The sequence below is a fragment of the Paramisgurnus dabryanus genome, chromosome 8, assembly GCF_030506205.2.
Source record: "Paramisgurnus dabryanus chromosome 8, PD_genome_1.1, whole genome shotgun sequence".
Classification (NCBI taxonomy): domain Eukaryota; kingdom Metazoa; phylum Chordata; class Actinopteri; order Cypriniformes; family Cobitidae; genus Paramisgurnus; species Paramisgurnus dabryanus.
Genome location: NC_133344.1, coordinates 18,096,417 through 18,115,238, shown reverse-complemented (window position 1 = coordinate 18,115,238; position 18,822 = coordinate 18,096,417). Strand labels below are relative to the sequence as shown.

The 18,822-nt window shown below is 35.8% G+C and overlaps 1 protein-coding gene across 4 annotated transcripts; it reads left to right on the top strand.

The window, feature by feature from the left end:
• The first annotated feature begins 23 nt into the window (after positions 1 to 23).
• On the top strand, positions 24 to 13,940 carry LOC135770906 (NXPE family member 3-like). 4 transcript variants are annotated; one of them, XM_065280824.2, is made up of 8 exons: positions 24 to 224; positions 1,695 to 1,762; positions 8,911 to 9,264; positions 9,358 to 9,773; positions 9,888 to 9,967; positions 12,728 to 12,931; positions 13,078 to 13,415; positions 13,508 to 13,940. In XM_065280824.2, exons 1-8 carry the CDS (start codon positions 197 to 199, stop codon positions 13,700 to 13,702), a joined length of 1,683 nt encoding a protein of 560 aa, XP_065136896.1. In that variant the 5' UTR covers positions 24 to 196; the 3' UTR covers positions 13,703 to 13,940. The 4 variants fall into 4 exon arrangements, with proteins under 4 accessions (XP_065136896.1, XP_065136899.1, XP_065136897.1 ...); XM_065280827.2 differs by lacking the exon at positions 1,695 to 1,762 and having other exon boundaries at positions 35 to 224; XM_065280825.2 differs by lacking the exon at positions 24 to 224 and having other exon boundaries at positions 1,427 to 1,762; positions 9,888 to 9,904.
• The last annotated feature ends 4,882 nt before the right edge of the window (positions 13,941 to 18,822 follow it).

Sequence of the window (18,822 nt, the reverse complement as noted above, 5' to 3'; positions counted from 1 at the left end):
CTGCAGTAGGTTTTTGGCTACTGCACATTCTATTTGCACAAGCGCAAGTGACACAAACTGTAGGATAAAGATGGGGCAAAGCAAGACAGACAGGCTGTAATGCACAGAAAACGGATTACAAACATTACCAATTCAATGAAACACCACAAGACGTTTCACTAAATGAAACATTCGTTTAAAAAAATAAGAGAAAAAGATGAAACGTGATTCTCAGGAACAACGCTGTAAGTTATTTATTTCTTGTTATTTATTTAATTTGGAGATATTAATGTTTTAATAATTGTGTATTTGTAAATCTTTATATGAAATAACTAAATAAAAGTATAGCGTTCGGCTTTATAATTATGTAAATATAAAAGCAGACTTTTCTGAAAAAAAAACTATCAAAATTATTAAACGTAAAGGGAGTGCTCACCAACATTGACAATATAGTTTCTGCCACAGCAAAACTGTTAAACAATCCTGTTAATACTTAATGTTTTAGGCGTGACGGGATGAGACTTTCGGGACTTATTTGTTTACATTTATAATTGTATTTCCATAACTAAAACAAAGTTAATAAATCAACCTTCTGGAAGTACTAAAACTTGATTTGAACCTTAAAACATACTGATAACGCCTTAATGCAGGTAATAAATTGAAAGGAAATAACTTGAATTTAAACTTTCAGGTTTGAGGTTAAGCAAGGATTATTCAAATGTTTATTTAAGATAAAACGTGGCCCATGCAGAAACCAAAAAAGCAAACACCACTGAGCAAAGGTTATTTTTGCATAAACATCACAATATAATGTATACTTTTAAACTGAGTGGACCTGGTGAAAAAGGTTAAATATTACGTTTTTTGAGTCATTGATTAAATAATTTTCGGATCAGCAAAAAAAAAAGGAAATTAGGAAAATAAGATAAGAACAAAACCAGAAATTAAAAGCGTATGGAAATCGACAAAAACAAAGTTACAAATAAAGTACAGTAATATTTAGGAACAGAAATATATACACTGTCTTCATTCTGTAAATTTTTCTGTATTTGCATGCTTTCTGAAACGCATCTCTGCGTGTGGGCATATGAGTGTGTGTCCAGTTAAGTAGCATATGTGTGCGCACATAAAAACAGCTCAATTTAATATTTTCTTGCTCAAATTGTTTAAAATGGCTTGAATGTTTAAATTTGCAAGGTTAAGAAACACATACAAATGATAAACTTTCTGGGGCAGTTTCCCGGACAGGGATTAGACTAGTCCTAGACTAAAATAAATTTAAGAGCTGTCCAAACTGAAAACAGCTTGCACTGACATATCTTAAAATACATCAGGGCCCTTTGTTTTGCCTCAAAATGCACACAAGTAATGTTTTTAGCAAGGCATGTTTGTTAAAACAAGTTATATTTCCTAATTAAATTAAGGCATAGTCCTGGTTTAAGCTAATCCCTGTCCGGGAAACTGCCCCTCTATGTGAATAGTTATTTATTTCTGAATGATGCGTAATTAAGCGATTATTATAAAAGATTATTATATTACTATTTATGTGTTATTTCTTTTGCTTTTATTTCGTATCTCTTCTGACTGGATGGGCCAGCTGTCAATCTGAATGGGCCAGTGTCACCTTTAGCCTCGCCACTACTAATGGATTATTTACCTTGTTAATAACTAAATGGAATTTATTGCAGTAACAACATACTTTGCTGATTTTACAGTTCACAGGGAAAGGCATTGTTTAAAGCTGCTTTTTACTGGTCTGTGTCTGGGATTGGTGAGTTTTCTGGTGAGTTGAGAAGCTAGACGAATCTGTGACTTAACACATGTTCATGGGAAGCCCTTTATTGCGAAGTTGATTGCTCCAATGATACTGATTTGTACCATACTAGCATAACTATCGCTTTAGCAAAATACCCATTGTTATATTACCACTGCTTAGTTAATAGGATATAATCCACATGCAAAGTGTTAAAAAAAGACTTTATTTGTGATGAAATTATTGAGGTAATGAAGAGATGATTTAACATGAATAACTACCTGCTGCTTACAAACAGAATCACAGAAGTAAAGATGAACAAGACATCACCCTTAATCAGTTAGGGCTGGTCAATAGGTTGGCCTTAAAGTTGACCAGAGAGGAAAGCTACTTTAACATATACCAAAAAGTTAAATATATACTGCAAATTAGTACAAAATAAAATCATTTAGTAACTATTTCACTGTAGTCATGTTATCATTTATAAAAAAAACAAAATCAAAACTGAGTTCGTTGCGTGTGTGTGTGTGCGTGCGTGCGTGCGTGCGTGTGTGCGTGTGAGTGCGAATTTACTTTGATTAGTTCATTACTGATGTAAACCCACATTATACTAAAATTTACACAATCATAGTATTTCATGCTTTAACAGTTTCAGCATTGTAGCTAAGCAGTAAATGATATTCATCCCTGATTAATGGCTATTTACAGTCCTGCATTACTACAGCAAAAGTTTGATTTTGAGTTTGTTTGCGCCCCTAAAAAGCACCAGCCGATACTGCCCTTAATACTTATTTTCTTATTTGATGACCCTATAACGCTAGCTCAGCAGCAGACATAACTTTGTTTTTAGCATTGTAACAACGTGTTTAATGTGTAATTTAATGTTGGGGCACAGTTGGTGTTATGTTGAGATTGGCCTGTCATTTGCATGTACGAGGTTTACATAAGAAGGAGGAAACTATCGTGTTTGAGGCTCACAATATGTCATTACCATGTAAAAAACTCTTTATTATTTATCTATGCCTAGGTAAATACAGTTTTTATTCTATGGCACCTTTAATTTGTATGACTGCTTCATAACTCTCAAAATCCTGCCTCTTTTTTTGACTACAAAAACAGCTTTTGTGCCAGCAGGAAGGGTGTGTGAACGGTTTCATTGGAAGCACGTGCGGTGACGAGATTACGCATCTGGTCCGAACAAAGTTTCTGTTTGTTTAATGGTCTGATAGTTGCTGAAACTGAACTCTTAAACAAATACCTTGTCGAAAATAACAAATGTTTTGGTTTCATAGGTAATCTATGTGTTGTTTATTTTGCTTGTTATATAAATAAACAACTTTAAAATGACTTTTTTTGTTACAGTATTTATCCTTAGCGAAGTTTACCGGACGTTACTTTTTTTTTTTTTGATATCTTTTTATAGATTTTTTTGTTTTTGTTTTTATTAATGCTTTAAAACATTTAACAATACACAAAACATACAGAATACACACAAACCTCTACAGGAGTGAAAAATTAACAAATTATATATGTAAAGTTTCACAAATAAAATACAATAACACGATAACAGAAAGATGAATTAGTACAATAAAATATGTAAATAAATGTTTTTTTAGCTTATGAGGTTTTTTTTCCATATAAAATCTATAAAAATTTTGTTTATTTCTTTAGCAGTAGAGTCATTAACGAAAAGAGAAAGAGAAGGGTACACAAAACGAGATAACCCTTCTGCTTTAGACAAGAGAACCCTACCATAAAGGGAGAGGTCTCTTTGTAGCCAAAGATTAAATATATTTTTAGTTTTTTTGACCCTGCTAGAAAAATTAAGCTGTTGTCTGGCTGTAACATTTTTTGTTAAATAAATACCCAGATACTTTACGGTTGTCAGAAAACGGACTCAGAGTCAAGTGCAAGTTAAATAGTTTATTTAGAAAAAATAGAAAACAGGAGAGCAAAGTCACTGGTAGATCCACACACGGCGTACACCCGTTGACTCACTCCGATGGAAACACTACTGTGGGAATGAAGCACTCCCACAGTAGGGGAGAGTGAGTCGGCGCTACACAATAATCCAGTACAGATCCAAAGGAAGAGAGAGCCACCCACGCGCTCCGTCGAGCAGTGGCGGTTCTAGACAAATTTCACTAGGGGGGCCAAGGAGGGGCCAGTGTTTTACCAGAGGGGCACATAAAAAATGGCAAGAAATTATATTTAAAGATTATAGGGGTGGTTACAGGAATTAGTTTGAGACAGGACTAGGCCTTAGTTTAATTAGGAAATATAACTAGTTTTAACAAACATGCCTTACTAAAAACATTACTTGTGTGCATTTTGAAGCAAAACAAAGGGCACTGATGTATTTTAAGATATGTCAGTGCAAGTTGTTTTCAGTTTGGACAGATCTTACATTTATTTTAGTGGAGGACTAGTCTAATCCCCTTCCGGGAAACCACCCCTTACACTTTATTTTACTTTACAAATTACAATCATATAAATATTTATTTAATACAAGAGTGAGTGCAAGTGCAAAAGAGGAGCTGGAATCTTTTCTAAAGCCCTCCAACTGAAAATCATGCAAGCCTACTCAATAAACTTTATGAAATGCAAACTTTTATAAAGACAAACGTTTGTTTTAGTTTACATATAAACACACATTGCTAGACAGTTAGGGACCACAATCTAATCAATATTTAAAATAATATTTATTTTAGATTGTAAACATTTTTATATGTAACATTTAATTATATTCCTCCAATTTTATGCACGTATATTTAAGCGCTTTTTACAATGTACTATTTAAAAAGTTAGCGAGATGTTGGTTTTGCCGGTTGTTGATGAGTGACAGCTGTGAATGATCACAACGTGCAACAAGCAGCCACGTCACAGGAGAACAAGTGAACTGTGTCCCAATGTGAAGTGAGCTAGAGTCCTTACCAGTGCCCAAACCTGCATACACATTCTCAACATTGGGAGATTGGGAACGAATTAAGACACTCGCCGAGCATCACCCGCAGCCCTCAGCCAGCTACAGTGCAGTGGTTGGGTGCGCCGCTCTAATTTGCCCGTGTAGAACGTTGCGTCGCATTAGTTCCGCTTTTGGCGCTCGCGTGTAAAATCAAAATAAATGTATACTTTTTTATTTGGTCAGCACGGGGTGGCCACAGGGGTGGCCAGGGACATGTCTACAGAGGCACGGGCCACCCTTGGCCTCCGTGTAGAACCGCCACTGCCGTCGAGAACGCCAGCACCGTCACCACACGCAACAGAGGGATGAAACACGCCGCCCTGAAGGTGGATGACAGGCGGAGATGGAAGTCCAAGTTCTCAGACGGGTAATCCACTGTGTAATCCAGATGTAGAAGGACCACCCGGAAACCACTGGTCACCGCCTAAAAACGAAGCGAACCAGCGGTTCCGAGAAACAACAGTCGTTAGAGTCAATATAATCCACAAGGTAAAATGGGTGTACTCCAATCACGGGTGATGATGCAAACCGGAGAGAGGGAGACAGCTGGTATACCGCCTAGAAACGAAGCGAACCAGCTGTATCGAGAGACAAACAAAGTCAGTATAATCCAATGCTCCACAAGCGAGCGGTCCGGGTGAAGACGCGTCCCCGAACGCCGAAACCAAACCTGGGGTAACAGAGGAGAAGACAGAGAGCGACTGACAAGACAAGACAAGACAGGGCAGGGCAGGGCAGGGCAGGGCAGGGCAGGGCAGGGCAGGGCAGGGCAGGGCAGGGCAGGGCAGGGCAGGGCAGCAGGACTGTGATAAAACAATGAGCGCGCAACGAAGGACAGGACTACGTGCAATATAAAGGGAAAGGTAAACGAGACACCACCGGTGAACAATCTACTGAATCAAGGGGGCGGAGTTAGTGAACACACGAGGAACCGGCACCACAGGTAAACAACACACACACACAGATCACACAGCCATCGATCACCCAGCAGTCATGACAACGGTCTCTTTAACTGCGATACCATCTATTAAGGAATCATCATTTTTATAAAGCGTCATTATTTCACACTTGGACATATTCAGTTTCAAACCAGAAGCACATGAAAACTGCTCAATTACATTTATAGCCTTTGTTATTTGACTTTTATCCCTTAAAAAAATAGTTGTGTCATCAGCCAACTGGGAGATTTTAATTTCTCTATCAAAGATGGATATGCCTGCCAAGCTTTGCTCATGGATAATACTTAACGATAATAGTTCTGTAACTAAAATAAATAAGAAGAGAGAAATTGGACAGCCCTGTCTGACACCACGGGTAATAAAAAATCTCTTAGAAGTATTAAAGCCAAGTAAGACAGAGCTGCTAATATCTCTATAAAACATTTCTATAACATTAACAAAAGAGTCTCCAAAACCAAATGATCTGAGAGACTGCAAAAGAAATCCATGCTCAAGGGTGTCAAAAGCTTTATAAAAGTCCAGGAAAAGAATCATAGCTTTGGAATGTATAAAATCTGCATAATCCAAGAGATCTAAAATAAGTCTTATGTTGTTACTGATGTGTCTTTCTTTAATAAAGCCTGACTGTGTCTCAGCAATTAACTGATCAAGTTTAACCTTTAATCTTTTAGCAAATACTAAGGCTAGTATTTTATAATCAATCGTGAGGAGCGTGATTGGGCGCCAGTTATCAATTAAAAGAGTGTCCTTGTCCGGTTTGGGAACAAGGGTGATAACACCCTGTTTCATTGATGCAGTCATATCTTTTGAATTGATACAGTCCCTATACATACAAAGCAATGGTTGATTGATTGATTCCCAGAAATGAATATAAAACTCAACAGTTAATCCATCATTGCCTGGGGATTTACCCTTCTTCATAGAGTGCAGCGCTATTCGAACTTCCTCAATTGTCAAATCAGAATCACAGAAGGCTTTGAAGTCAGTATCAATTGTTGGAACCTGTGCTTGAATTTTCTTTATAAAATTGTCACAACTGGGTTTATTAAAAGCAGATGTGTAAATATTTTATAGAAGGTTGTGACAAAACTAGAAATCTATGGAGGACCACAAGAGTCATGCAAAATGTAATAAAGAACTTCAATATTTAATAACTACCTGGACAATAAAAATAGCAATTAATACATTTGTTTAAAAATTCATTAATTAATCTATAAATAAACAGACAAAGTTACAAAAAAAATCATTATGTAACATTTTATTAGGCAATAAAAAGTGAGATTATAAAAATAACGTAGAAATGAAATATTAATCCATTAATAAATAGTTCAAATTAATATAACAATATACAAAAACAACATAAAACACTCAATAAGTTCATCATTTTATATTGCATTTACAAATTCTTAATTAAATAATGGAATTTCAAATTGTATTTCAAAAAGCGATTTAAAAAGAGAAATAAATAACTGGATTTATAAATCGAACTACAAATACAGGTTTAAATTAGGCATTTAAAAGGGCATTTCCATTTAACATTTCTGTTTTCATTTTCCCGATGGTGCTCCTTATTCTTTTCGCTATTTGATTTGCTTTTCGTTTTAGCCTCTCTATTTAGCTTTTCCGTGACTCTTTGGGTCCTCATCTGAGATCTATAAATCTGCGCATGAAGTACAATCAGAGCCAATAAGCGAGCCTGTTACATCCACCTGGCCATAGCTAATTTGCATTTCTCATTTGACCATTTGCAAGGACCCAAAGAGTCACGGAAAAGCTAAATAGAGAGGCTAAAACGAAAAGCAAATCCAATAGCGAAAAGAATAAGGAGAATCATTGGGAAAATGAAAACAGAAAAGTTAAACGGAAATGCCCTTTTAAATGCCTAATTTAAACCTGTATTTGTAATTCAATTTATAAATCCAGTTATTTATTTCTCTTTTTAAATCGCTTTTTGAAATACATTTTGAAATTCCATTATTTAATTAAGAATTTATAAATGCAATTTAAAATGATGAACTTATTGAGTATTTTATGTTGTTTTTATAAATTGTTATATTAATTTGAACTATTTATTAATGGATTAATATTTCATTTCTACGTTATTTTTATAATCTCACTTTTTATTGCCTAATAAAATCTTACGTAAATGATTTTTTTATAACTTTGTCTATTTATTTATAGATTAATTAATGAATTTTTAAACAAATCTATTAATTGCTATTTTTATTGTCCAGGTAGTTATTAAATATTGAATTTCTTTATTACATTTTGCATGACTCTTGTGGTCCTCCATACACCTCCAGCTATATCGCTTGCAATCTCCAACTTCTTCTTTTAAAGTTTTGTTCACCTGTTTAAGATCCTGGATCTCAGCAGATACGACTTTCAACGCCTCTTTCTGAGTGGCCACCTCAGTAACAAGCTGATGTACGGTCGAAGACAAACTTTTAACTTGCTGTGCGGTAACGGCAGTAGTTTTGTCAATTGTTGAAATTTTTTGAAACATTTCTTCGCGAAATTCGCGTATGGCAGCCAAAATTTTATCACGCCCGCTGTACTCTCGCTTAGACTTTTTCAGACTGGGTTTTACAGGAGTGTCGGGAAGCGGAACAGCTAAGAGATCAGAGATTACGGGTTGAGAGTCAAACCATTTTGTTGCCTCTTCACTCTTCAATGCGTTTCGGTTCTCGGATGAAGTGGTACTCGCCGTTTGAACGGGATTCATCTTTGACTAAGGCTCAGGCATTGACACGGTAACAACTGGAGCTTGTTTATTTTTCCTTCTGCCCATAAATTCGGCTCAAAATGAGAAATTAATAATCAATTTCGTTTATTTGTTAATTTATATATATATATATTTGTTAGCTATATTGGTTGTAATATCACCCAGCCTAGAAACTTTCCAGACGACGCTTCAAAAACACCTCCTCCTATCTAGCCGCCATCTTGGCCCCCCTACCGGACGTTACATGTTGACCACGAAAGCGACTTGTTTACGTTGTTACTGCTGAAACCGTCTATAGGGACCCATACAACCTATAACAGAAATAAATCTGTAACACAGTGTTATGTTGTGAAAAGTTATTTTAATCACGTTGGGGAGCAAATACTGTTATTGTCCAAATATTGTGGCTTCCAGCACTCCTCCATATCTGTTTCTTTCCCTTTTAAGAGTTAAGTGTCCTTAAGAAAATCAATCCTATCAAATAGATGATTACTTCCTGAAGGACCAATAACCTATTGTGTGTTTGTAGGTTACATGGGCTTATATAGGTCGTGGAAAAAAGTCCAGAAACTCCTCCATCTCTCCTGCAGACTCAGAGTCAAGTTCAAGTTCATTTTACTCTGAATTTGGAATCCGTTCAAAAAGTTACTCCAGTTTACAGCAGACTCTTTACTGGGCTGGACCAGACACACTTATCACAAATGTGTCAATGAGTACAAGTCCAGCTCACTCCACTTTCATCATTCAGAACCTGAAAGACAGCTACCAAATAGGGGAGGAGCTTTTTGTTACTATCCATGCCAGGGACTTTAACAATAAATCTAAACATTATGGAGGGGATTTCTTTCAAGCAAAGCTTTTCTCATCCAAAAGTCCCAAAAAGGTATCACTTACATGCCTGCTGTATCAGTAATGTTTACTAATGTTTATCTTTCTGGACATTAATTTGGGAATTAAGAATGTTCTTCTGTCACAGGCCAGTGTGTTTGGGGAGGTGGTGGATTTGCTCGATGGCTCCTACTCTGTGCGTTTTCTTCTGCCGTGGGTTGGAGAGGCACAGGTGGCTGTGCGTCTGATTCACTCCAGTGAAGCTGTGCATGTCCTCAAGCATCACAGAGCCACTGATTCTGACAGAGTTTTCTTTAATGGATATTTTGAAGGACCAGGACCAAATGGGACCAGGTTGAAAGAAACAGTGAAGTGTAATGTGAAGTGGGACAAAAATGGACTAGAGAGGATGGGAACTGGAGATTGTTGCTGTGATTACAAAGATTCTCGCACAAAAGAGACATGGCGTTGCCAAAGACCTCAAACCTTGCCATGCAGCGCCTATGTGTATCATGCTATGGGCGGGTATATCAACCGCCTCACTGAAAAAGAGAAAATTCTGATGTGAGATTAAAGTATCCTTTATTCACTGTATACTTGAATTCTTTACCTTAAGTCCTTAACTAGTTTTTAGTTTTGGTAAAGCATTATGGCAGACATACATTTTCTCTTTGACAGGAAGGAAACCAACCAAGGTATTAACAAAAGAAATAAAACCATCATCAACATTGTTGCATCCAAAATAAATAAAAGTATTGGTAAGTTGGCCTTAAATCTGTGTTAATTAAGTCTCAGTCTGCATGGACTTTCACCTAATGTTTGTCGGCTGATTACATTATCCCAACTATATACATTTTTAATTTTCAATCTCAAATGATCTTTTTGCCATGATTGTTTTACATATAATATTACCATACAAACATCTTTAGTCTTTAGATGCTTTGCACATTAGATTCTTCACCAAAAATAAACAATTTAATTTTTTGTAGAATAATTTTTATTGTAGGATACCAAGGCAATTGAAAGTCTTTGAAAACTTAATTCTTATGGAGAAAATACTAAGCAATGGTGTTGAATGATGATTTTGCTTAAAAGTTAAAACATATAAAAAATCACCACATACGTAGACACATAATCAACTATAAAAACTTGAATTTCAATGGAGGAGGAATTTATCTATTACAGCCAATGGCGAAGAATTTTAGGAAATCTAATAAACACTATGCTTGGTATAATGGTATAAATATATGGATCATGCAAATATGCATCACTACATGATCTACTACAGTTTGAATAGAACTACACTGAAAACAGCTATACTAACTCCCACTGTATAGTGGAATCAATCTTACTTATGAAAAAAATTCCGCTTGCGTTTGGTTCCAAAACGCAATAAATCCATTTTGACTAATTGCGGTAAAAACTTGTTTTCTATACCAAGAAAGTGACAAGATGAAAACCACTTTTTTCTGTTACAAACTTTCATATAGCATATTTAGGTTATAATAACATAAAAAATTCAAATCCATAATTTGATTTTCAAAGATTTATTATAAAAACTGATAATTTTTTGCGCAAAATGCAATAAATCCAAGATTTATTTTCAAAATGCTATGAATCTATTGAATCAATATATAAATTTGCATGTACCTTTGCCATGTTATAATCATTTAGTTGACTAGTGGTACACTGTTAAAAATATATAAACATTAAAAACTTCTTTTGGGGATTTCCACCTGGATTTGGCCTACCCAATTTCAAAAGCTTCCCATACCCACATGCAGAGGTTTACATACAAAAGTTTGGTATAATTTTACAGGAAACCCTTTGAAATGACATAAAACACTGTTGAAAGTGCTAAACCTGGTTGTATGTGTTGTCAGTCCTCTAATAAACACAAAAATAAATAGGCGCTTTTTGATGTTTTTAAATTGGATAACTCTGGCCCTGACTGGTAACGAAACCTGCAGACAGTTTTGTTTGATTCCAGCAATTGTCAGCTTACAGAGGAAATCTCTATCATAATTTATGCAAAGGTTATTTTACTCCAACTGAAGGGAGGAATAATACCCTTTTTGTTTACAATTTCCACCTAAAAATATTTGAAGTGTCCCCATAACCACATACAGTGAAATAAATGCATTTTCTTTATATCATTTTAAAGAAAACCCTTTGAAGTTACCTAAAAAGCTGCTGTTTGTGACAAATATTGTTATTTATGTTGTTTTTCATATGATAAAACACCAAATGTCATTATTCTTATTTTACTGAAGGGTGTGAAAATACCTTTTTCATATAAAAATAGTTTTTTTGTTTTGTACATATAATAAATAGCAAATGATTATTCTTGCACACAACCAAAGAAAATGCTGTGAATGGACTCATTGTTTAGAGTAGGACCTAAGATAAAAGATGGTGTATCATTTGTGGCTCTATGTGCTATCTGAGGAAGTTCACGCTCAAGTTTCACATATGTTTACAAAAGACGATTCTTTGGATATGTGATGGTAATAGAACAAAAATAACGATGTAGCCTAGCCTTATTCCTGAGAGTTTGATATAAGACTTTCCCATATTTTTCATACTTGAAAAATATGAAATATGTGAATATTAAATTATATAAATAAATATGGGGGGGGGGGTGATAGTGTAAATTAAGTGTAAATAACTTTCTTACAGTTAAACATATCTCAGAGTGATGCATATCTGCAGAAAGTAGAGATTCTAAGCTTTCAAACAGTATCTCATATGTGGTACTGGGTAAATGACAGACCATTAAAAATTAAAGGAATATTTTATATTAAGTCATAATAATTAATTTTGGACCCGGTACAGGGTCCACAGAGTTAGGTTGGTTAATGCCATTTTTTAAAACGCTTCATATTGATGACATTGTTATTGCTGCTGTCACGTCTTCGATGAACCTTTTTGACAGCAATCAGTGTCCTGCTCGAGTTTCGTAGACATCGAGTAAAATAATGGAAAGTTTTTCATAAGATCCCCTGGGTTCAATGTGTTAGCTTGATGCTGTCCTGTGAGGATTTTTCAGTCGCCGCCCGTTTATTCCCTGCCACAGAAAACCACCTCAGGTTTATCAAAGCCATCAAAAGTATTATTTTGTTTTTGTTTGCTTGTTGATCACGAAGTACAAAGTAGATGAGGAAAACTAGGATTCCGTCAAAGCAGTGCGTGGAATGGTGCGCTGTAATTTGTGGAGCGGATTCATTGCATTCTGCAGAGAAGGAGAAAAGGGAGAAAAGATAACAGAATAACACGGTGAATGTCAGATTTTGCGTAATATTAGGAATTTACTTTTTGATTCTGACCTGATAAAATACTGATTTTGGTGGTAAATGGCGTTTATCGTGTTTTGGAACCAAACTCTTCAAATGCTGTTTTATACAATATCCCCATCTTCCACAGTCAGGAAGAATAATTGCAAGTGTTCTTATGACCATTTTTGGGCAACTACATGCATTTCGATGTTAAATACCTTACCTTAATTTTCCTTCATGCAGGTGTAACACAGAAATGTCATCCTGGTTTGCACACACCAGTTCCAGCTGGGTTTTACTTGAATGATGTTTGGACATCTTTTGTGTGCAGTACCCGCAGTTTTACTAACCAAACAACAACACAGTGCCTGAAAGACAAAAGCATCTACATGATGGGAGACTCGACCGTGAGACAGTGGTTTGAGTTCTTGCTGAAAGCAGTACCAAGTGAGACAGAATAAATAATGACTAAATTATGTTTGTATATTGGTCCAATATAGTTTAACCTCTATTTATATTTCAATATTTCATAATCATAAACTTCCTGTAATCATCACTGATGGGATCATCATTGTTGGTGTTTCTCATTGCAGCTTTGAAGCAGATGAACCTGCATGTTGAATATCAGGCAGGGCCTCTTCTAGCAGTGGATGTGGAGAACAACATTGACTTACACTGGAGGGCTCACGGTCTTCCTCTGCGCTGTCTGAAAACTGAAGTTTCTAATCTGCACTACGTCAGTAATGAGATTGATGATCTGACTGGAGGACCTCACACTGTTATTGTCTTTAATCTGGGGCCACACTTCATAACATATCCTCTGGATTTCTTCACCCACAGAGTGTTGAGGATCCGCAAAGCTGTGCTAGATTTGTTACAGCGGGCACCAGACACTACCGTTATAATCAAGACCGTAAACACCGGCTATAAGGTAAAAAGTGTTTGGGGAGGGCCACTTTAAGATTGCTTAATTTGCAAGATAAAAGTTAATATTGTGCCTAAGGTGTATTTCTTTCTTTCAAGGATGTGTTTGGCAGTGACTGGTATTCTTTGCAGTTGGACAGAATCCTACGGTGGGCTTTTCAGGATGTTGGTGTTTATATTTTGGATGTTTGGCAAATGACAGCCTGTCACTACAACAAAGAGAACATTCATCCAGGTCCTGTCATCATCAAAAATGAAATGGACATTTTTCTGTCTTTTATTTGTTCTAAATGAATTTTTCACATGAGCAATCAAAGAGGTAAAAACATAACTCCCCTTTAGTTTTTTATTGATTTATCTAGAATGTGCATAAAGAAAAACAAATGGCACCAAAAATACTCTATTTGTTACTTTTTGCAGTAACTGAACATTTTACAGTGTTATATTTTATCATATGACGTCACCTGCAGGACAACCGGCAAATTGCACCTAAATGTTACCTCTGTACAATGTGAATTTATTTTTGCATCACTGCACAATAAATACAAATATTTGTATTTTTAAACATTTCTCATACCTGATATAGTCTCATCATCTCTCAATTCTTCTTATCTCCTTTCTTCTTCTATCTGTTGCTGTGGCGTAACTTCGATTTGAGTGATCCTTATCTTCAGCTAGGTGAAGAATTGCTTCTTTGATTTATCATGGATACACTGTGTCTGCTGATACACTTAATTCATTAACATTTAATCATATGATCCACCCCTGGCATTCATCTACTCATATGTCGATGATATTACACTTTATGATAAAATATAAAAAAGCACACTGACCTGATGATTCTGTAATGTTTTAGTTAGTACAACTTTACTGTATATGTAAATAGGTGCTGGGGGTAGGCTATAAAAAAAAATCTTGCGAGCAACAAAAGTATGCATTTCAGATGTGGATTTGTTTGTACTGTTTTGAGAATATTAGGCGTAGTTTCAAGAAATATGTTTAAGCAACCGAGATAAAATGTAACATCATATCATCCCAGAAGAGAGTGCCTGATGATAGGTTTTAGGTCATCATGTGACTGATTTTATATTTACGGCTAAATTATTTTTCATTAATTTTACTAATAGTTGCACACAAAATGTCAAAAACTTTGCTAATCCAGGGGTAAGGGGGCAGGTGCTCATGCTATTTAACTGACGCTAACATTACGGCAAAAGGAAGCTCCGTGAATAAATTATATACAACGTTAACTTACTTTAAATATTGGGTAATTGTCAGCACATTTTCTCTCTCTCTTTCTCTAATCTCTGCAGCCTCTCTTATTATCTGATGTCCAGACCTATGCTTCCTAGGCAAAGAAATACATCTAGTGACTAAATAAAGCTTTGTTTAAGTTACTCGCGCTATGCTTTGCACCGCACCACGAAACGAGCCACTGATCGCGTGCATCTCAAATGGACGTGCCTCTTGTCTTGAGGCTACAGACCAACACAGTCTCACACCCATGGCGTCAATATTTGACGACACTTGACCATGCGTCAATATGTTGACGCGGAGGGTATACCTTTCGCGTCACTTTTTGACGAACTGGGGACTTCAATACTATTAGGTACGCGAAATTAAACAGTTGTCAACTGACATTGGGGTTAGGGATAGGTTTGGGTAGGGATGTCATTATGTAAATCTAACCCTAAACCGACGCGAAAATGGTAGAAAACGGTAAGAAAATAGGAAAGAGAATTTCGCGTACCTGATAGTATTGAAGTCCCCAGTTCGTCAAAAAGTGACGCGAAAGGTATACCCTCCGCGTCAACATATTGACGCATGGTCAAGTGTCGTCAAATATTGACGCCATGGGGTGAGACTGGGTTGACAGACTAGACGAAACCATGCAGCGAGGAGGGGTATTTTGCTGGAAATGCAGATACAAGCCATAACTTTGTTTTATTGGTAATTCTTTGTTAGATACGGTTATAATATCAATTACATTACTAGCCTACTACTGTTACTAATAAAAATGATCTTTGGGGCCCCCAAAAGTGCGTGCAACTATTTATTTCCCACAAACCAAGAAGAAACACAAAGTTCTACCAAAATACCCTGGAGCTCTATAGATTTTTTGCAGTGCAGGTGGAACAACTTGTAGACATTCTGGTGCACAGAGTTATGAAAAACACTCAGTGAATGTCCTTGGAAGAACATTACACATTGGTTTTACATTACACATGTCTTCAAAATGGACCTTGAAACTCGAGAACAATACAGTAAGTTTTATTTTTATTTATTTCTGTCATTAACTTAATTGCTAAATGGTTTATGAAATCAATGTAATATGATTTTACTTACGAATTTAAAGGAACAGCCTTCATTAAGTCTTTAACAAAACATTTACATGAAGGAAATTTTGAAAGTAGCCTACTTTTGAAAGTGCTCTTTGATATAGAGGAAATAGGGCAGTGGTTAAGCTTTAGAAAATATGTTTTCTGTCATTTTTAAATATATATATATATATATAACTATTTAAATATAGAAAATGTACCGCGTAATGAAACAGAATTTACAGCATGCCTATCTATAACAACAGAGAGCCTTCTCTTATAAGGAAATAATATGTTAAGTTTGGGGTAATAAATGTGTAAGAAAATGTTAATTTAAGCTAATAAAGGTGTAAGAAAAACTAGTTTATAACTTTTATATTTTAATATATGCATGTTAAAAAAATTGCTGTAGTTATGCAGCTGTTTGCCATTAACTTAATGTAGAGTTACATTTATGTTATTTCCTGGCAACAGTTTGTTCAAAGTTAAGTGAACATTAAACTTTAACAAGTCTTTGTCTTTACAATAAAACTACTAAATAACACCTTCATGTAAAGCATTCTGGGAACCAGAATTTCCACTCTGGAAATTTTTTAATTTTTTTTCTTCAGATTTTGGTTCCAAGAATGCTTTGCGTGAGGATGTTTTTTTAGTTTTAAAAATAACAGTTTAGTTTTAGTTTTAAAGATAAAGTTTATGTTTAATGTTCATTTAATGAATTTAATGTTGCAAGAAAATGACACTCAAAAGAATGAAATGTTGGATTTACATAAGGATCTTTTGTCAACAGGCTCCACGCAATTTGTTTAAGTAATTTCAACAAACAATAATTTCGATGATTATCAAATACATCACAAACATATTTGAAATGAAATGTTTTTCGTTCATTCATTCAAAAAATTATCAGAACAAGTTAATTGATTCATACTTGGCCACTTATTACTCACCTAATGGTACTACACTTCTGCAAGAGGGTGCCAGAACAACAATTACCCATAATACACTGCAACATCATCAGCCATGAGATGCCAGTCTGTATTGATTTATTTCACTATAATATTAAAGTTAATTTTACGCAACAATGTTGCCTAAACAAAGAATTTTTAAGTAAAGCTGACATGAAAGGATTAATTAAATTGGCAAAAGTCAAACAGCAGCCAGTGATACTGTAATTTCTACAGACATTTTTAACAGTGTAGGCTACATGGTAGAGTGAATTATTTGTAATTTTGACTTCTGCAATTTATTTTGATATATATTTAACAGATTAATCCATGGTCCTTGATCTAAAATCACCTAAACAAACATGCCTATCCCCCAGTAGAATCTGGACCTTCTTTTGATAGACCCGCCCCACACATACGCAACCCAGGCACTGATGTCGTTTAGAACAGTGGTTCTTAACGTTATTCCTGGAGGCCCACTGCCCTGCATGTTTTGTATGTCTCTTTGATCTGGCAGACTCAGTTCAGTTCATTGAGATCTCTTCTAATGAGCTGATGATTTGAATCAGGTGTGTTAAATAAGGGAGACATACAAAATGTGCAGGGCAGTGGGCCTCCAGGAATAACGTTAAGAACCACTGGTTTAGAAGACACCCCCCTTACTGCTGATTGGTTACAAGTGTGTTTTGGTAGTCGGCCTGACTACCCTTTTCCAAAGTGTTTTTCAGAAATCGTGCACCCCGCCTTTAAATCAACACATTAGTTTCTGAAATTCCTAAGATGTTTTCTAACCACACAAGAAGAAAAAATTTAGATATTACACCCAGAGGAGACATGCAACGCCTATAATTGTTTTACGGCTCTGTCTTTGACTCCTCTCTCGACTGCAAGTGGCAAACCTCACCAATCGGCCTGCAGCGGTGCATGAACTCAAACATTTTATGTTTTTCACACGCTTTCAGTAGAGAGAAAGATCACGCAGTGAAATTCCGGTTTTGTACGGGTCACAATGCTCCACATAATACGAATTCACAGGTCAGAGTTCACCACTAGAACTTTGCTATGCAGCGACCTGCGAGATGTCGTAGCGTAAGCTTGGGTTTCCGGTCTGACGCATTCTTATCTATATGAATGGAAATCAATGTAACAAAAACTCTAGTGAGACCCCAACCTTAATCCAACCTTCAGTTCCACTATAATAAACATTATATATCCATGTTTTTATAACAGGTTAAACTCCTTATAACCTTAAAGGAATAGTTCACACAAAAATGAAAATTCTGTCATCATTTACTCACTCTCATGTTGTTACAAACTCGCATAAGTTCATTTTTTTCTGATGAACACAAAGGAAGATATTTTGAGAAATACTATGAAAGTAAATGGGGTCCACGAACGGTTTGGTTACAAACATTTCTCAAAATATCTTCCTTTGTGTTCATAGAAAAATGGGTAACGCTTTAGATTACAGCCCGGAAAGTACTGCATAAGTACAGCGAATTTACAGCGTATGTTTCTGTAATTATAGTTTACTTAAAAAGTATGTACGTGTAATTATAAGGGAACAATTTATAATATTTGGGGAATAAGTACATAGTACATATGAAAAGTTCCAATCAGGATTCAGGCCCCACCATAGCACAGAGACAGCGTTGCTTAGAGTTACAAATGACCTCCTATTAACATCCGATCGTGGTGAAATCTCAATTCTTATATTACTAGACCTTAGTGCAGCATTTGACACAATAGACCACAGAATCCTACTCAATAGACTAGAAAACTATGTTGGTATCAGTGGTCAGGCGCTAGCCTGGTTTAGGTCATATCTAACCAATCGCTATCACTTTGTTTATGTAAATGAGGAAGAGTCATATCACTCCCTGGTTAAATACGGTGTACCGCAGGGATCAGTTTTAGGTCCTATCCTGTTCTCGTTATACATGTTACCCCTAGGAGACATTATCAGGAAACACAACATAAGTTTTCACTGCTATGCGGATGATACCCAGCTTTACATCTCCTCGCATCCCAGCGAAACACACACGTTTTCTAAGCTAAAAGACTGCATTAGCGATGTTAGTGACTGGATGGCACATAACTTTCTTAAGCTCAACTCCAATAAGACAGAGGTACTTATTATTGAACCAAATCG